The sequence below is a fragment of the Verticillium nonalfalfae genome (assembly GCF_003724135.2).
Source record: "Verticillium nonalfalfae strain VnAa140/NRRL 66861 chromosome Unknown scaffold_146, whole genome shotgun sequence".
In the NCBI taxonomy this organism is placed as follows: domain Eukaryota; kingdom Fungi; phylum Ascomycota; class Sordariomycetes; order Glomerellales; family Plectosphaerellaceae; genus Verticillium; species Verticillium nonalfalfae.
Window position 1 is genome coordinate 52,176 of NW_021167371.1, and position 18,988 is coordinate 71,163.

Genomic DNA, 18,988 nt, shown 5'->3' on the forward strand with positions numbered 1-18,988 from the left:
TTTCGCCCGGCCACCCGGCAGCCGGCGAAGCGCCTCTCCTCCTTGCCTCTGCATACCCAGTCTTGGCCCCGACCCTGTTTGCGCAACCCCGAACACCCAGCCATGCTTGCCTTTGTGACGACGAAGGAGAGAAGAAGAATAAAAAAGAATAAAGATAAACAAGGAATGGTATACCAGAGTAGAGTATGGATAAAAACGGGCGTGCGTGGGGTGCTTGAAAGAGAAAAGAAACGAAAAAGGCAGAAGAAGTGGCGGGCGGCTCCAGGGGAAACACGATTGTGGCGATGCAACGACAGAAAGAGTCTCCTCAGTGGTAGCCGTTGACCTTGTCCTGCCTCAGGTTGCTGTCCCGGTTCGTACGCTCCTTCAGCACCCCCGACGGCACATCATCGTCATCATAGTCGCCGCCGGCGCTGCTGGCGTCGCAGCTGCCGCCCGCCGTGCCGCTGATGAGCTTGTCCATGAAGGCAATGTAGTCGTACTGCGGCATGCCGCGGTCGTCGAGCATGTCCGGGCCCGAGTGGAGGGGGATGAGGTCGACGAGCTTGTCGATGACTTCGTCGGGGACGAGCGAGTGGCGGAGGTCCATCTCGGTGACGTAGGGCTTGCCGTCGGCGACCTCGCGGAACGACTGGAAGACCTGCTCGGCCGTGTTTTGGTCCTCTGTGACGTTGACCATGAAGCGAATAAACTGCTCAAAGGTAACGCGGTCGCGGCCGTGCGACGTATCGAGGAAGTACTCGTGCATCTCGTCCTCGGAGAAGACGAGGCCGAGCGAGGCGAGGGCGGCGGAGAACTCGAGCTCTTGCAGTGCATTCGAGTCGTCGCGGTCAAAGTGGCGGAACACAGACTCAAACTCCTCCAGCTGAATGGGCGTCAGGTTCGTCATGTTACGAGCGACCATCTGGTTCTCCAGGAAGGACAGCTTCTTCTGCACGGAGGACTTGACGAGGCCGAGCTCGTACGCGAGCTCGTCGTAGGCGTATGTCGTAAAGTCGTTCTCCTCAATGTTGGCTTCTTGGCATTTGGCATCCACCGCGGCAATGGTGTCGAGGTAGCGGTCCATGGGAGACAGGTTCTCGCTGAGCTTGCGAACGTGATGCAGTTGGTCCTCGACGTCGCCGTCCAAACCTGAGATGGCGAGCTGCATCGTGTTGAGCGCCATGGCAAAGTCATTGGCCTTGTCAGCGAATGACTTTCGCAGCGCGTTCTTGATGCTGTTGGGTGGATTAGCTCGAGTTGGCGTTTTCCACAGGGCGGGCAGGGAATGAACGACTTACTCTCGGATTGTCTCGTTGATGAGCTGCGCCCTCGTCATCTCCGTCTTGGACAGGTTGGCCCACTCCCGCTCCATCGTGTCCAGCGACAGCTCCACTGGCGGGTCGTATGGCCGAAGCCGGTATGTGCCCAACTTTGTCTTGATATTGCCGAGCAAAGTTGCCAGTTCGCTCTTCTCACCCACCCACTCCCTCTTCTGGCCCCTTTTGTACGCTGTAAACTCCATCGCCTGCGCCTTGGCGTCCACATATGTGCCCTCGAACTTGGCCTGCTGCCACTGCTCGATCTGCCCTTGAATCTGTTTCAGCAGCGCCGCCATGCGCCTCTCATACGCACTCTGCATCTCCCAGGCCCCCGACATGTTGGTGAAGAACTTTTCCACTCTTCGGCCCGCGTTCTCGACCTTCTCCATCTGAGAAAAGGCGTGAAACCAGTAGGCAATGTACGTCATCAGGGACCTCTCATCCGGCTTGGCCACGTCGCACACATCCTCCACGTCGAGCAGCTTGGGGATGCCGATCTCCTGGTGAGCAATATCAAACGCCATTTGCATGTTCCCGCGGTGGTCCGACTTGTCGAGGGCATCGTAGTCGATGAGATCCGGCCGGTGAATGTCGAGCAGCGCGCAGAACGCGAGGCCGTCGTTCCAGCTGGCGCTGAAGTCACGGACCTCGACCTCGTCGTAGCATGCCGTCTTGCGCTGGCACCACAGGAGCAGGCCCTCCTTTGCCGTCATGCCCTCTTCGTTGATGTCGCTGATGGTGAAGCGTAGAATGAGGGTCCAGATGAGACCGAGAATGATCTTGCGGTTCCCGTCGACGACGTCCTCGGCACCAATGTTGGTCATCTGGATGCCCCTCGACTTGATAAAGTCGAGGGCTGTGTTGGCGTTCTCGAAGCGCTGCACGCGCAGCTTTGGCTTCGCCGCATAGCGGCCTAGTGATTCTTGTGATAGGCATTCTAGTAGGTGAATGAGGATGACCTAGAAAAGAGGGAGGAATATCTGTCAGCGGGGTTCGAAAGGGGTGCGGGGGGTTCAGGGGCTCGGTCCATACACCATCACTGAGGTCCGCCACGAGGTCTTTGACCTCGAGATCCCGTGCCACAATCTTTGTGTTGAGCCACTTGGTAAAGGTCTTTTGCTGGACCGTCACCCATTTCTGCTGCTCGGCGAAGGCCATCTTCGTCAGGCCCTGGTCATGCGGCGGCTCGATGGCGGCGAGGGCGGCGGCGGGATTCGAGGAGGTGGAGGAGCGGAAGCGCTGCTTTTTGGAGGCCCCGGCTGCCTGTGTCTCCTGTCTGCTGATGGCAAGGGGTAGAGTGCCAGTGGCCGACCCAGCGCGCTCGAGTCGGGCGGCGTGCAGCTCCTTCTTGTCGCGGCGGCTCCTGATGGGTGAGGGGGAGCTGCCGCCCGAGTTTGTGCGGATGCGGGATGTGGTGGGCGAGCCGTAGTCTGTGGCAGAATACTCGGTGCAGGCGGGGCTTGTCGGCCGTGTGGATGCAGGTGAGGATGCTGTGGGCGTGTTACTGCTGATATCGGCAGAGTCGTTGGATGTGGTTGAGTGCGAGTTGGAGAGACGGTAATGTTGGTTGGTGTCGGCGTTGGTCTGGATGTGGCTGCCGTGGGCGTGTGCGTGTGCATGTGCGTGTAAACAGAAATCGGGGAATTCCTCGTTGCCGGGCAGAGCATGCGCTGGCGTCCCCTGAAGAAGATCCCCGCTCGCTGCCATTTTGGGCGGGCTCTAGTAGCTCGCTAGGCTGTTTTTAGTGGTCGCCTGCCCGCTTCGGCTGCTGTGCGGCGCCCGAGGGCGGTTGACGGGGGGTGACGGGGGTGACGGGGGTGACGGGGCTCTCTTATCGGGGCGTCTTGCGTGGCTCGATAGTGCTGACGGCCAATTGCCGGTGCCCGAAGCGTCGAGGTGGAGACCAGGGTAACAGTGCCTGTGAGGTAATCCGTAATTCGTAATCCGATATGGCTGTCGTGAGGCAGGCTGTTCTCCAACGGTGCCTGGCTCTTCTTTACAACGCTCAACGCTGAGTCAAGAAACGAGTGAATGGAAGGAGAACAGGCCAAAACGAAAGCGAGTCTATTCGAGGTCTTCATCCCTTTTACATGTACAATGCCAACTGGCATGAGTGACCTCCTCAACTACAGACGGACCAATGTCGCGGGCCAGCACTGCAATTATCAGACGCCTTAGGACCAAGACGGAAAGGCGCATATCGGCCCCATCGCCCAAGAGCTTCATCTGAAACGACACCCTTCCCGCGCATCCTTCCCCATTCTGCGATGAGCATCGACGTTCTTGGTCCCATCACTCTACATCCAGGGATGTACTCCTGCACCCCGCGAATCAGCGGCGATCATGGCCATCCCATCCATTAACCCCGGACACGATACTTTCCCCCAACGGCCTCGACTATCATGCGAGCCATCGTCCGCCATGGGTGATCTTTAAGCAAGCCAGGATCCATCAAGTTGCCTGATGCCGGTCCATCCAATACCTCGAGCGCGCCTACGTTGCAGAATCACCGTTGGGACACGCGGTGGGAAAAGGGGGAGGCGGAGCCGCTGGTCCGCACCTCGCCATCATGCCCTTTTCTTCCACGACCCATCTCCAAGAGGGGCACTATCACCGTGGCATCGTGTGGTCATGCCGAGCCTCTCTTCTCTGAAGCGAGACCTTCCGCCCCTCGGATTGCTCAGTTATGGTGTCGTCCTGCACGGTGGCCTACATGTACCAGGAGGACATGCAGCTGGTCACGTGTTGGACAAGGTTCATATGGAGACGCATCTGCCTACGGCGCAGTTTCATGGTGTAAATCCTTCAGGCAGCCAAGTCTGACACGCCCCGACTCGGATTTTTCCTTTCTGGCCAGGGAACTTCAACCTCGACAAAGTCTCGTACGATCAGTTCTTCTGGCAACCAAATGACGGGCGGGGTAGAAAAGCGGCGCAAACCGGCCAACAGAACCGCTGGGCCTGTGAGCAAATCCACCGCATCTCGCACAAAAGCGAAGGCTCCTCCCGTCGTCGACAAGGCCGCGACTCGTTAGTATACTGCTGCCCGAGTCAGGGTCTTATATGTGTATCACTTCAAGATAGTTATGGCTTGCTGATTGCTCAAGGGTATTAGACCCTCCAAAGAAGAAGGCTGGTGGGATCGGATGATGTGCACGAGGGTGACGCGGCCGTCCCATCCACGAAGCGTGGGCGCGCTGATGACGATCGTGAACAACGAGCCGTGAAGAAGCCCAAGACAGACGGCAAACACCTTCAGTCATCGACGAAGACGTTTGGCGCCCTGAATCAGGCCCCGACCGAAATTTGCACGGTGCTCATCTTCGGAAATGGCGACAATGGAGAGCTTGGTCTTGGTCCCAACAAGACAGAGTCTCTACGTCCTCGCGAAAACCCCTTTCTAAACCCAGTCGACTCCTCCAAGTTTCATGTTGTTCAAATCGCCTGTGGCGGCATGCATACGGTCGCTTTGACGGCCGACAACAAGATCATCACTTGGGGGGTCAATGATAATTGTGCATTGGGCAGAGACACGACCTGGGATGAAAAGCTGCGCGACATGGACGCGGAATCTGGTGAAGAGGAGGAGGGAGGATTGAACCCCCTCGAGTCGACGCCTACGCAGGTTGCGTCCCGACATCTCCCGGCAGACACAGTTTTTGTGCAAGTTGCTGCCGGCGATAGCTGCAGCTTTGCTCTCACGGAGACCGGGCTTGTCTACGGATGGGGCACGTTTCGGGTGAGTCTCTAGCGACGTTTGCATGGAATCATTTGACTAACATGTTCCATAGGACTCCAAAGGCGATGAACGCTTCGGCTACGAAGCGGATGGAAAAATGATCACGAAGCAAGACAAGCCCGCGCTCATTCGAGGCGTGCAGAACATAACACAGCTCGCATGCGGTGTTGACCACGTTCTGGCACTCGACGCCAGTGGCAACATTTGGGGCTGGGGAAACAACGAGCAGAACCAGTTGGGACGTCGCCTTTTCGGCCGCGACCAGGACAGCCTCATCCCTCACCAGATCCGCGTGTGCCGCAACAATGCGAAATACATTGCCTCCGGTGAATACCACTCCTTCGCCATCGACAAGAAGGATAACGTCTGGAGCTGGGGCCTCAACAGCTTCGGCGAAGCGGGGGACCCCGACACAGCAGGCACCAACTCGGCCGTCCTACCGTATCCGATGAAGATTCGGACACTCGCTGGAAAGGGAATCACCTGCATCGATGGCGGCGCTCACCATTCCGCTGCGGTTACGCCGAGCGGCGAGTGCTTCGTGTGGGGCCGGATGGACGGTGGTCAGCTCGGCTTCACATTCACGCCTGAACAGCTGCAGGACGCGGCCCAGGTGCGTTTCGATGAACGGAACAAGCCGGCCATCTGCCTTCGGCCTGCAGCAGTACCGCATGTGGGATTGGTATCGCATGTTGCCTGTGGAACAGACCACACAATATTCATCACAAGGGATGGGGATGCCTACGCCACGGGGTTTGGTTCACAAGGCCAGCTCGGCCTGAACTCCGAGGAGGATGTCGAGGTCGCACAACGTGTCAAGGGACGGGATGCGGACGAGGCGGTGTTGACATGGGCTGGTGCTGGTGGACAGTTCTCTATTGTCAGTGCACCTGCCACATTGGGCTGAAGGCGTAGGACTTGGGTAGGATTCTACACCATTTGGATGATGGTCGTTGAACGGCTGGATGTGAGCTTCGTTCCTCGGCAGCTCCACGCCCGTCCTCGGATCTGTCAATTCGAGAGAGCGAATAGGTCTGCCAAGGTTGTCGCACATGAAATTTCAAATACACCATGACTGTATCAATCGCAACGAGGTCAACTGATGTCACAGGGAGCTAAGAATCTTTGGAGTTCTGTGACGATTGATCCTCTTGAGCGCACACCGATTGTACCGAACTCACCGAATCGGTGACTAACTTCTGGACCCACCCACGTCAACGGCCCGCCGGATTCTCTGCCCCGGCACATCCCAGCCACTTGGAACAGATCCGACATCGCTTAGGTCGTCTCATCGTCAAAATCTTGCCTTCCTTTGCGACATCAAAACACCACTCACCTCGACGGCGAGCGAACGAGAGTCTCAGCGACCTGAAAACGGATGCACACCGCAATGGCGTCCCGCTCATCTAGATTGCTGCCGGCCCTGAGGACGACTCGGCGGCAGGCTCTGCTCAACACAACGCGCTGCGCCGCTCAGCTTCCTGTCACGGCGGCTCCACTACGATGCCTCAGCACAACCGTCTCACGGTCGGCTGCGGAGAAGGCCTCGGGTCTCAAGCAGATCAAGCTGACGTCCGACTCGTATCCTGATGTGAAGCGCGACGCGAGGTTCGGCCTGGTCACGCCGGAGCATGTCACATTTTTCAAGGACCTGCTGGGTCCCTCTGGTGTCATTGATGGCGTGACGGCTGATGCGACGGAAGACCTCCAAGCTTTCAACGAGGACTGGATGCGCAAGTACCGCGGCCAGAGCAAGCTCCTGCTCAGGCCTGCCTCGACGGAGGAGGTCAGCAAGGTCCTCAAGTACTGCAACGACCACAAGCTCGCCGTCGTGCCCCAGGGCGGCAACACGGGCCTCGTAGGCGGCTCGGTCCCCATCTTCGACGAGATCATCATCAACATGAGCCGCATGAACAGGATTCAGTCATTCGACGACGTCAGCGGCACGCTCGTCGTCGACGCCGGCGTCATTCTCGAGACGGCCGACCAGTTCCTCGCCGAGAAGGGCTACATCTTCCCCCTCGACCTCGGCGCCAAGGGCTCGTGCCACGTCGGCGGCAACGTGGCCACCAACGCCGGCGGCCTGCGCCTGCTGCGCTACGGCAGCCTGCACGGCAACGTCCTCGGCCTCGAGGCCGTGCTGCCCGACGGCACCGTCGTCGAGGACCTCTGCACGCTGCGCAAGAACAACACGGGCTACGACCTCAAGCAGCTCTTCATCGGCGGCGAGGGCACCGTCGGCATCATCACCAAGGTGTCCGTCATCTGCCCGCAGCGCTCGAGCGCCGTCAACGTCGCCTTCTTCGGCCTCGAGTCGTTCGACAAGGTGCAGCAGGCGTTCAAGGCGGCCAAGGGCCAGCTGTCGGAGATCCTGTCGGCCTTTGAGCTCATGGACGCCGGCAGCCAGCAGCTCGTGCACCAGGTGCGGCGCGACGCGAAGCGGCCCCTCGAGGACGAGCACCCGTTCTACTGCCTCGTCGAGACGAGCGGGTCCAACGGCGACCACGACTACGAGAAGCTGGAGAAGTTCCTCGAGGACGTCATGTCGAACGAGGTCGTGTCGGACGGCGTGCTCGCGCAGGACGAGACCCAGGCCAAGGCCCTCTGGAGCTGGCGTGAGGGCATCCCCGAGTGCCTCGGCCACTGGGGCGGCACGTACAAGTACGACGTGTCCATCCCCATTGCCGACATGTACAAGCTCGTCGAGGACACGAACGAGCGGATGCGGGCGGCGGGCCTCGTCGGCGACACGGACGCGTTCCCCGTCGTCGGCGTCGTCGGCTACGGCCACATGGGCGACTCGAACCTGCACCTCAACGCCGCCGTGCGGCGGTACGATCCGCGCGTCGAGGAGGTGCTCGAGCCGTTCGTCTACGAGTGGATCCAGAAGCGCAACGGCAGCATCAGCGCCGAGCACGGCCTGGGCGTGGCCAAGAAGAAGTTCATCGGCTACAGCCGATCCGACAGCATGATCGGCCTCATGAAGGGCATCAAGAACCTCTATGATCCGGTGAGTCTATACGCGTCTGTACGAAAGGACAGGAGACGAGCCTTGCCTCTTTCTCTCTCTCTCTCTCTCTCTCGTCCCCGACCCTTGACGAGTGGGCTTTTGCTAATCGTGTCATCAGAATGGCATCATGAACCCGTACAAATACATCTGATACCCCCTTTCCCTTTCCACAGGCGTCCCTCTCCATGGGCGTCCCTGTCCATTGCCCTCCCTTTTACTTGGCACCTCAAAACGTACAGATTGGCTGGAATAGGCAAGGGGGCGAGCCTCGAATGGGAAAAGACGCAAAATGCACTCTCGCTTCGACTGCACTGTACGATTACTCGGGCCGGATGGTGACTGCGTGGTAGATATCGGATAGCATCGAGATGCAGCCCACCCCAAGTGGTCAGCCTGGAAATGACTGTACTACCTGTACCTTCTCAATCGGGAAACAAGTTTCGAGGGTTCGGTAATAGACAACTCACAGCCCATGGCGGGGGCCTTTTTATTGTCAAAAAAAGAAAATGGAACCAGGTATTGGGGCTCTGGGCACTGCCTCCCCCCCTTCTCCCCTTATTTCATGGCTTTCCACTGGTGCATCACCTTGATGATCTTCGCCACATCTCTTGTGCTGCAGCCCCGTTGCTGTGCTCTTCTTTCGCCCCCCTCCCCGAACGTGCCTTGTGTGGGTGCGCTCGCGCCGTTTAAGTGCCCGCAATCCGTGATGGAAAAGTGGCTGCCTGTGGCCGTGTCTGCCGATCCCGCAAGCCTGCTTTGTACCACCCAGCGTGGCGGAACCATCATGCGAGAGGCGACTGTCGGATGGTGCTTGGTGAAGAAGTGATGGGGGGGGGTGAGCTGACATGGAGGTTGGCAGCACACCCTGCATAGACGACCTCGGCTGCTGGAGAGGAGAGATTAATATTGGGGGTCCAGAGATGCAATCCTTTCAGCACCTTAACTAGACCGCTGGGCAAACTCGTCGTGCAGACTCGTCTTGGCAATCACACTGCATCGAACCATCGACAGGAGCGAAGGATTGTCGACTGCCGGGTCGGTTATGATGGTTTCGATGGTCACCTCGAGTGTAAGGTGTATTTCGTGCGCGCGCGCGCGCAAATCAAAAGCAGTTGAGAGTCAGCCTTGACGGATTCTTTGAGCCGCGTTTCGGGATCCATCGAGACTCCTTCGCAATACGCGGAATGATACCCCAAGGAAGATGGAGAAGAGGCAACGTCAAGCCAGACCCAGAAAAAAACAAAACAGTGAGAAGCGGCCTTGGAAAGACCGCGATCGTTTGGGGGCGAGGCTCAAAGCCCCGCGATGGGGTATCCAGCAGTGAGGCGAGGCATTCTGGGCGGGGGCAGGTCCCCCTTGTGTGTTCCCCCGTATCCCGTGTGACGACAGCCAGCGACTCTTTCAGGCTTGTCGACAGGATCATCTGAACTCTTTCGCCTCCCGGGCCCAGACAACCCATGCTGGACAACCACTCAGCGGCCCGAACACCGGGCCTTGGGATCGAGCCAGTTGGGTGGCAGTGTGAACAGAGGTGCAAAGGAGGAGGAGGAGACCCTGCAGCCCTATGTCCGTTGGTGGTTAGCTTGGTTAGGTACCTGCCCGGGCAAGCTGGGGCGTCCCCCGGAAGCTCGAGGCCCCCCACCCCCTGGACCGGGCCCTGGACCCTCCACCATCCGCCGCTACCTTAGCGTACCTAGGTACCCGGTACAGATCAACGACACCCCCTAGAGCCAGCGAATCAGACGCTATCGAATCCGACCTTCCTGCATCGAAACCTCCACGACGGGGCAGGGCCTTGATACTGAAGCCGCCCGAGGAAGTACACCCCCCTCTTCTCTTCTCCCAAGATGTCACCTACCAGCTACGAACATCTCGGCAACAGCGCACCCAGCACAGCGCCCAATCTCGCTTCCCGCGGGGTAATTGTGTGCGCACTTCCTAGAGGATGCCTTCCGAGCCGCAGGACACTCGTGCCAGCCGAGTCGTCTCGACCGACTCAGCCGCGCTTCCTCCTCGAATCGGTCCATCCCCCAATGAGGGTGGGCGGCTGTCACATCTGCCACTCTCGGTAGCATGGCCCTACCAGGCGTCGCTGAGGAGGGCAGGGAACCCAAAGAAGCAACATCCATGGCTCCAGGCAGTGTCGTCACCTGATGGTATCCGTCGGCTGATTTGGCAGGAGCCGCAACCAGACACAGCGTCAGAACCTTAGAACAAGAGAGAGAGAGAGAGCGTGTGTGTGTGTGTGTATGTGTGTGAGGAAATGCCGGTGCCTGGAGCCTCGGAGGCTCGGCCGTGATCTCCCCTCGGGTTTTGTCCAGTCCCTGACGGCCCCTGGTCCATGGGGGCTCCGAGTGGTCTAGTGTCTTGAGGCCCATGATCCCCTTGAGCCACGATGCGATCCTCAATCTGTCTCTTGCCATATTTTTGGACAACGACGCCCGGGGGGCCGGCGTTTTCTATGCCTTGGCTCGAGAGAAGCTTGTATAAAGCATCTGGCTCGATCCCGCTTCGGCAATGCACACATCGGTAGGCCCTTGCCAAGGAAACTAGCTTTGACGGTCTACTCCATCTTGCGCCCCTATCACGAACCTGTCCTGACCTCTCGAATCTACACCTCGTCGTCTTCTGCTCCACAAAAATGGTTGGTGTTCCTGGAAAATACAAGGGTTGCGAGACTTGTAGGGCAAGGAGGGTCAAGGTACGTCTGCGGCGTTCACTGCTCCGGCGAACCAAAAGGCTGACGAGATGTCTAGTGTGATAACCAGCGGCCCAAGTGCAAGAGATGCATTGATGGCGGCCGCGAGTGTGCCGGGTACGAGCGTGAGAGGGTCTTCATCATGGCCACTGTCGACGACGCTGGCCGGTGTTCCTCTCATCCGCCGCGCCACGTCAGCTCGTCCGCTTCGTCGTCGAAGAAGGGCAAGTCAGTCACGCCGGAGAGAAAGAAGGGCAAGTCCGTCAGCCCTGAGATCAAGAAGAGCAAGTCCAATAGCCCCGAAGATGATGTGATGGAATTGGCTGCCATTGAGCCCTTGGCCCCTGCTTGGGATGATCTGCTCTTCGTCGAAAACAAGGGCGTCACCTACCTGGTACAAATGGCCGTGCTCCAGGCAAACGTTCAGAGCATTGGAAAGGGTAAGAAGAAGGACACTGCCAAGGTTGCCTTGACGCCCTACGCCCCATCTGGTCTGTATTTTCTCAAAAAGGGGCGAGAGCTCGAAGTCACGGCCCATTCCTTGGTCAGTCTGTCTTCGCCGGACGAGGGCAGTGGTTCGTTGAATGGAACATTCACTTTCCTGTTCGATGTACGTAGTCCATCGCTCCCTTTGAATGGACTGCCGCTTACCTTGGCAGCATAACTCATCCTTCCTCCAGGAGGGTGGTCAGCCAACTTGGCAACTGAACCAGGACAAACTAAGTCGCGTGAGGAAAGCTGGCCCCGAGAGCTACCAATACTTTCCAGCCCATCATTACTTTGTGCGTGTATACAGACAGACGGCTGTAAGTGCTGGCCCTCGAAGCACCCCGAAACCTGCTGGGACTCGGCCGTGGACACTGACCCATACAGGTGATGCTCGCCCTCATCAACAAGAAGATGACTTTCCTCGCCGAGGAAGCATGGTGTACAACCCCTTGGGAATACCACCCCAAGTCTGTTCTCGACTTCCTCCTCGATACCCTTGTCTTGCTACCAGGAGTCTTTTCCCGTGCCGACCTCATCACCCCCAAACAAGCTACGCTGGCCCGTCGTCTGGAGGCCCAAGAACTGCTCTACGACTGCCTTGCCGTTGAATCACAGCTCGACGGCTGGTACGCTACCCTCAACCCAGCCTCAGACCCCGCCTACTGGGCGGCCCATTCTGCTGACCCCTCGGTCCTCCCCGCCTCCCAACCGCTGCCGTTCGCCGACGCCTTTTCGTTTCGCGACAGCACGACGGCCCTCGCGCTGATCACCTACTGGACAGCCACCCTGCTCTTCCGCGCCACTGTCGACCGCGTACACGCCGCAGTCTGCGCGCCAGTCCTCGAGGACTTTCAAAATATGTACGCCGACCTGTCGCCGACCCTGCAGATCGACACGAACAGGTACCGTCGACCGAGAGACTACGCGGCGCGCATCTGCCGCAGCCTCGAGTTTGCCCTGGGTGCCGGCGTTCAGGTGGACGCCTTGGTCGCGCCCCTTGCGGTTGCCCACGGCGTGTTTCGCGAGATCAACGCCGTCTCCGCGGACGGGGCGCTTGAGATGTTGTGGTGTGAGGGGTTCAGGGAGAAACTGGTGTCTGAGGGGCAGCGGGTTGCCCAGGCCGTCATGAATCAGAGATGGGTTGACCTGGGACAGTTCTGAGCCGTGTAAGGTCTGTGATGGACTGGTGTTGAAGCTGGTACTTCAAAGGCTCATCCATAGCTGCCTGGATGCAGCAAGCTCGCTCGTTGGTGGCCATATTGAGAAACAATGGCATGGGTTCAGTTAGCATAGAATACACAGGACGTCTACGAAGCTCCCACAGCTAAATAACATGAAGTAAGAAAAAGACAAGACCAGGGGAACAGCGTGGTCCGCCGCAACTGAATAATGGTTGACACCATCTTGTCAATGCTGGCCGTGGAATAGAGGGACAGTCTAAAAAAACAGCCAGCCACTACAAAATGAGGAATGGGCAAACATCAACTCGTGAAGTAGCGGTTGGTGATGTGAGGCAAAACAGTGCGTTATGTAGATGCACTGTATACACACAGTCCACACCCGTACCCGGCCTTTTGCCGCCACAGCAGGAGCTCCTGGGAGCTGTCCATCCAGCCTACCGCGTCCAGGTAGCGAAGCTTCGTCAGACCTGGAGCCTGCCCCATTACTGACCGCATCACGACCATCAACCTCCACGATCCCATCTCGAGACATCAAGCCTCCCCCCCACGCCGAGACCAACTATCTTCGCCCAACAGTTCGACTCAATCACTCTCCACAGACAACATGGCTTCAGGATACGACAGAGCGCTCTCTGGTAAGCTGCACCGACCCCTCGCAACACTGAGACACCAGCTAACTTCCAGATAGTCTTCAGGTTCGTCTTCACCCTCGCGGTCATTGCAGGCTCCTCTCATCTAACGCGCGATCGAATAGTCCCGACGGACACGTCTTTCAGGTCGAATATGCCGGCGAGGCCGTGAAGCGAGGTGCGACCGCCCGCCTTCCCGCTGCCCGTTATGAAGCTTATCGATCACCATAGGAACCTGCGCCGTCGGCGTCAAGGGCCAGGACGTTGTCGTCCTCGGCTGCGAGAAGCGCTCCGCGATGAAGCTCCAAGACACCCGAATCACACCCTCCAAGCTCCAGCTCCTCGACACCCACGTCTGCCTCGCCTTTGCCGGCCTCAACGCCGACGCCCGCATTCTCGTCGACAAGGCGCGGTTAGAGGCCCAGTCTCACAAGCTGACCGTCGAGGACCCCGCTTCGATCGAGTACATGACCAAGTACGTTGCCGGCGTGCAGCAGCGCTACACACAGAGCGGCGGTGTCCGCCCCTTCGGCATCAGCACCCTCATCGTCGGCTTCGACAACGGCAGCAAGGTCCCCAGGCTGTACCAGACCGAGCCCTCGGGCATCTACTCAGCATGGTATGTTGACATGGCTGCGACCGGTCCTCACATGAGGGCCCCAATTCTGACAGACACGCAGGAAGGCGAATGCCATTGGCCGCTCCAGCAAGACGGTGCGTGAGTTCCTCGAGCGCAACTACAAGGACGACATGGACCGGGAGGCGACCATCAGGCTGGCCATCAAGTCCCTGCTTGAGGTCGTTCAGACGGGTGCGAAGAACATTGAGATTGCCCTCATGGCCCCTGGCAAGACGATCGAGATGCTGCCCGTGGAGGAGATTGAGAGCTATGTCAAGAACATTGAGGAGGAGAAGCAAGAGGAGGCGGCCAAGAAGAAGACGGGCCGCACGCCGGGTCAGGGCACCGCCGCCATTCTGACGCGGCCTGCGGAGGGAAGTGACGAGTAGACTACGAGAGACACGCAATGGATGATATGATCCCAGTGCGGCTAGAGGGCGCGCCAGACGGTATCACGAATTAAATACCAGTGTATTACCACCTGTAGAAAGGCAACGTCGTGGGGTCAAAATCGTGGGTATTCGTATGTACGTGCAAGGATCAACGCGCCGCTGCCCTCTTCCTTCTTCTATCTCTCCGTCGGCCATCTAGTCTGCCAGCAGCACATCATCAGCCCAGCTTGTCCGTGTGTGGATCCGGATCGAAAATGGTCCGCATCCTGGTCTGCTGCACACGCTCGTCCCTCAGCATCCTGTGATCCTTGCGCGCGTCTTCGCCCTCGACGGAGATGGCGGCCTTGGGCGTCTTGGCCTCGATGACAAAGTGGTTGTCGCAGTGGGGGCAGTACTCGTCGGCATCTTCAAACTCGGCCGCGTCCTTGCGGAAGCACTTCCGGCACTTCTTGCAGGCGAAGGTCATCTCGGTGCTCTGGAGGAGGGGGTGTTTCTCCGTTTCGTGGTGGCATTCAGCGCAGTCGAACCATTTTTTGCCTAAGGAGCAGTCAGATCTTGCTACTGAAAGAGGAATGCGAGACGGAGGTGGGAGGGCGGAAGGCTCGTACAGCATGGCGACCGGATCGCTACCTGGGCGTTGAGGATGTGTTTGCTGGGAGATGGCTTAGAACCAGATTCAACTCGGGCGGTTCAGGTGAACTTACCACATGATGAACGTGGGCGGAAACGCAATTTGCTCCTGTGAACCGGCAGAGCGGTGGAAACCGGTCAGACTGCGGTCGATTTGTTCTCGGTGCTGTCAAATCAAGGTAGACTCAAATGGACGGCTCCTGAACCTTCACCGGACCGCTAGACGCTGGGCTACCTGGTGGAAAGCGTTGATAATTTGGCGGGGATCCCAGTCTGGCTGCTGGCTCCACACTGTGCATCTCGCCGTGCTTATCAAGTGTTATCGCGCGCCGATGAATAAGCAGACTGCTGCTGCCTGCCGTCATCTACTTCCCATCTCTGACATTCTGGTGAAAGACTATGAACTTCTGCCTCCTCCAACACGGGGCATGAACTGGTCTGCGCACCAGTATCTGCCATAACAACCCCCATTTATTTACAAACCAAGTCCCCGCGCGATACAGGTTCTTTGGTCCTGCGACGTTTACACCCAACCTCATCCACGGCGGGCAGCAGCCAACCATGCCTCCGAAACGCAAGGCTATTGGTGCCGTCACAGGCGGTGGCAAGGTTGGTAAAGGATCACGAGTCTCGACGCCAGCTGGAGCCGCCACCCCGAGGAGCATTGGTAGCGACAATGAATCTTCTGCGGCGGAGGCGTTGAGCGAGGGAGAGGAGGACGTGAACATTGAGAAGAACGTGGGCCATTTCTCCGTAGAAGGGTATGAGCGCCCCTCAAAGTCTGCGACCTCGCACATCTTTGGCAAGCGCGATTACTCCTACCTCAGTCTGAAGCCGGACTTTCAGAACAGACCGCTATGGATCGATGCGAGCAAAGCGAGGATCTTCCTCGAGAGCTTCAGCCCCCTTGCCCAGCAGTGCCAGGACTTCCTCATCACCATTGCCGAGCCCATCTCCCGACCTTCCTTCGTTCACGAGTACGCCCTTTCGCCTCACAGTCTATATGCTGCCGTCTCCGTCGGTCTATCGCCCGCCGATATCATCAACACCCTCGAGCGATTCCTCAAGACGCCGCTGCCTAAACAGATTCGAGAATTTATCGAAGGATGCACAGCCAGTTTCGGCAAGGTCAAGCTCGTCTTGAAGAATACCAAGTACTTCGTTGAAAGCGCAGACCCTGTCGTTTTGCAGAAGCTGTTGCAGGATCCCATCATCGGACCTCTTCGAACCCACACAGGCAGTGGCGCGATCACGACTACCGCTGCCCCAAAGCAGGCGCCCCTCGTCATCCCTGGCACTACCAATGCCGCTGGCGTGCGCCAGGCAGGACAGGCGAACAATGCACAAGGCGCCGACGCCGAGAAGGCCAAGGAGGACGAGGTGTATGCTGCGTTGAACGACGATGATGACGAGGAGGCCGAAGTCACGCATTCCTTTGAAATTCCGGATTCCGCTGTTGAGGACGTCCAGAAGAGGTGTCTCGATCTGCAATATCCTGTGCTTGAGGAGTATGACTTTAGGAAAGACGAATTCAATGCGAACCTGGAGATCGACCTGCGGCCTGGCGCGCAGATTCGTCCATACCAGGAGAAGAGTCTGAGTAAGATGTTTGGTAACGGTCGCGCCAAGAGTGGAATCATCGTCTTGCCATGTGGCGCTGGCAAAACGCTCGTCGGTATCACGGCGGCGTGCACAGTGAAGAAGGGTGTCATCGTGCTCTGCACGAGCTCCATGTCGGTCGTCCAATGGCGAAACGAGTTCCTGAAATGGTCCAACATCAAGCCGGAAGACATTGCGGCCTTCACGTCAGACAACAAGGGACAGACCTTTACAGGCTCTACGGGTATCATCGTGACGACCTACTCCATGGTAACGCAGACCAGGGAGAGGTCGCATGAGGCGAAAAAGATGATGGACTTCCTCCAGCATCGCGAGTGGGGCCTCATGCTGCTCGACGAGGTCCACGTCGTACCGGCCAATATTTTCCGCAAGGTGACATCGTCAATCAAGACGCACTCCAAACTCGGTCTCACGGCTACGCTTCTTCGTGAGGATGACAAGATTTCGGATCTCAACTTTCTGATCGGCCCCAAGTTGTACGAGGCGAACTGGATGGAGCTGTCACAACAAGGTCACATTGCCCGTGTGCAGTGTGCCGAGGTGTGGTGCTCCATGCCCACGGAATTCTACGACGAATACCTGAAGGCACCACCTCGAAAGCGATCGCTGCTCTACATCATGAATCCGGCCAAGTTCCAGGCGTGCCAGTATCTGATCAACTATCACGAATCGCGGGGCGACAAGATCATCGTCTTCTCCGACAACGTGTATGCCCTCAAAGCCTATGCGATGAAGCTGAAAAAGGTCTTCATCTACGGCGAGACCGGGCAGGCAGAGCGACTGCAAGTGCTGGAGAACTTCCAACACAACCCGCAAGTCAACACGCTCTTCCTCTCTAAGATTGGAGACACGTCGCTTGACTTGCCCGAGGCCACATGCCTCATCCAGATCTCGTCCCACTATGGTTCCCGACGGCAGGAGGCGCAACGTCTCGGCCGTATCCTGCGAGCAAAGCGCAGGAACGACGAAGGCTTCAACGCCTTTTTCTACTCGCTCGTGTCCAAGGATACTTCCGAGATGTTCTACTCCTCGAAGCGCCAGGCCTTCCTGGTTGACCAGGGCTACGCGTTTAAGGTCATTACGTCGCTCAATAACATTGAGAAGACGGAAGACTTGGCCTTCTCGACGGCAGCCGAGCGCCGAGAGCTTCTGGAAAAGGTGCTCGTCGAGAACGTGGGCAACGAGGAGGAATTCGTCGACGACCTGTTTCACTCGGGCAACATGGGACGCAAGCCGAAGAAGAAGGGCGCCCGACGCACGGCGGGCATGCTTGGGGACCTCTCTGGTGGGCAGGATATGGCCTACATTGAGCAGAATAAGAAGACGAAGACCAAGAAGGGCGAGAGTAGCGCTTTCTTCCGGAAGATCCAGAGGCAAGCGGCGAAGAAATGAGTGACTGGTAGTCGGCGCATCTGCTAATACTGCCTGCCTGGGCCTGGCGTTTTTGAGTATGGGGGATTCGTTGAATTGGGAATGTATCATATAGCGGAACAAACTGTGAAGTTGCCTCTTTTGGGTGGGATAAGGGGACCAGAGAGCTAGGATGGATGGTGGTATGCGGCTCAGATTGACACTGGCGGACGGGAAGATAGCTCCCGCGGCCCTTGGATGCGAAATCTCCGAGGCGGCTGTTGTACAGGGGGGCGGGAGGGGGAGGGGGGGGGCGCACACCGCCTAGTCGTATAGCTATACGCAAGATCGAAAGAGCAAGACAGGGAAAGTAAAAGCATTGACCCAAACGACCACTGAATGGACCGCCGGTCTACACGTGCCGTGCCGAGTGGCATTCCTGCTGTCTTCGCCTTATCTCTGTCTCAGTGTGCGATGCTGCAGTGGTACGTTGATAGGGGATGTTCGGGACGAAGGCGATGTAAGTTGCCGCGGACGGGCGGGCGCTGGTCGAGACAGTTACCCAGTGGCATGGTGACGACGGGACGTCGGAAAGTCGGGATGTCTTGGGACGCCGTTGAGTGGCCTGTGTCCCGGGGATTCAAGAGGAGGGATATGCGTCTGGCCGCGTCGACGTGAGATCGACACGGGCCCTACAGGGACTGCAGCGTGACACGATGCATACCCTCAAGCATGTGTTGTCTCCTGTTCTGCCGTCTCCTGTTCTGCCGGGCCATATCACGAGTCGACCCATGTTCTTTACGATGACTGATTCGCTGATTTGTGTTTTCAGTCATGAAGGTTCGGCAGGCATGTATGCAGTCTGCGATAGACTTTTTTATTCATCGGACGCGGTTTTGTGCCGATTGGTCGTTCTTGTTGTGAATCAGGTGCGTCGTCGACGCGGCGGCTCGGCATCAGAATCCCAGGAACAGGGAGGGGGACCGGTAGCCAAGGCATGGAAAGGGGAACGGACGTCTCGGCCAACATCCGCACCACATAGGACAGGCAGGATACGTCGGTGGCCGGTGATATGCGCCGCGTAAGCGAAGCACGGTGAGCAGCATGGCTTGCGCTGACGATCTGACGAGGCCTCCAAGGGTGTTCGATATCCGGCCCTTCCACCTGCAGCAGGCAGCAGAACGGAAGCTTGATGAGGCCCAGGGGAAAGAGAGAGAGAAAAGCCAGAGACAGAGAAAAGTCGAGAGGGCATTGAAATGGCGGCCTGTAGGTCGACAGAGATGTTGGAGGCCCTACCTCGTTCCCGCACCCTTGGCTCAGACATGGTATTG

The 18,988-nt window shown here is 58.1% G+C and overlaps 7 protein-coding genes across 7 annotated transcripts; 5 read left to right on the top strand and 2 right to left on the bottom strand.

Annotated features, from left to right (window-relative positions):
• Positions 1-307: 307 nt before the first annotated feature.
• Positions 308-3,008, bottom strand: D7B24_002031 (uncharacterized protein; the record flags this gene model as incomplete). Its single annotated transcript, XM_028636247.1, has 3 exons — positions 308-1,217; positions 1,281-2,260; positions 2,334-3,008. The coding sequence occupies 3 exons, from the start codon at positions 3,006-3,008 to the stop codon at positions 308-310; spliced, it is 2,565 nt and encodes an 854-aa protein (XP_028491487.1).
• Positions 3,009-4,209: 1,201 nt separating this feature from the next.
• On the top strand, positions 4,210-5,946 carry D7B24_002032 (uncharacterized protein; the record flags this gene model as incomplete). Its single annotated transcript, XM_028636248.1, has 4 exons — positions 4,210-4,330; positions 4,416-4,436; positions 4,522-5,039; positions 5,092-5,946. The coding sequence occupies 4 exons, from the start codon at positions 4,210-4,212 to the stop codon at positions 5,944-5,946; spliced, it is 1,515 nt and encodes a 504-aa protein (XP_028491488.1).
• A 483-nt stretch (positions 5,947-6,429) lies between these two features.
• Positions 6,430-8,200, top strand: DLD2 (D-lactate ferricytochrome c oxidoreductase; the record flags this gene model as incomplete). Its single annotated transcript, XM_028636249.1, has 2 exons — positions 6,430-8,049; positions 8,168-8,200. The coding sequence occupies 2 exons, from the start codon at positions 6,430-6,432 to the stop codon at positions 8,198-8,200; spliced, it is 1,653 nt and encodes a 550-aa protein (XP_028491489.1).
• A 2,490-nt stretch (positions 8,201-10,690) lies between these two features.
• D7B24_002034 (uncharacterized protein) lies at positions 10,691-12,397 on the top strand (the record flags this gene model as incomplete). Its single annotated transcript, XM_028636250.1, has 4 exons — positions 10,691-10,750; positions 10,806-11,357; positions 11,407-11,553; positions 11,621-12,397. 4 exons carry the CDS (start codon positions 10,691-10,693, stop codon positions 12,395-12,397), a joined length of 1,536 nt encoding a protein of 511 aa, XP_028491490.1.
• Positions 12,398-13,021: 624 nt separating this feature from the next.
• Positions 13,022-14,054, top strand: PRE6 (Proteasome subunit alpha type-4; the record flags this gene model as incomplete). Its single annotated transcript, XM_028636251.1, has 5 exons — positions 13,022-13,052; positions 13,106-13,112; positions 13,172-13,224; positions 13,278-13,665; positions 13,727-14,054. 5 exons carry the CDS (start codon positions 13,022-13,024, stop codon positions 14,052-14,054), a joined length of 807 nt encoding a protein of 268 aa, XP_028491491.1.
• Positions 14,055-14,274: 220 nt separating this feature from the next.
• D7B24_002036 (uncharacterized protein) lies at positions 14,275-14,766 on the bottom strand (the record flags this gene model as incomplete). Its single annotated transcript, XM_028636252.1, has 3 exons — positions 14,275-14,594; positions 14,666-14,709; positions 14,762-14,766. The coding sequence occupies 3 exons, from the start codon at positions 14,764-14,766 to the stop codon at positions 14,275-14,277; spliced, it is 369 nt and encodes a 122-aa protein (XP_028491492.1).
• Positions 14,767-15,248: 482 nt separating this feature from the next.
• SSL2 (DNA repair helicase RAD25) lies at positions 15,249-17,699 on the top strand (the record flags this gene model as incomplete). Its single annotated transcript, XM_028636253.1, has 1 exon — positions 15,249-17,699. The coding sequence occupies one exon, from the start codon at positions 15,249-15,251 to the stop codon at positions 17,697-17,699; it is 2,451 nt and encodes an 816-aa protein (XP_028491493.1).
• Positions 17,700-18,988: the final 1,289 nt, after the last annotated feature.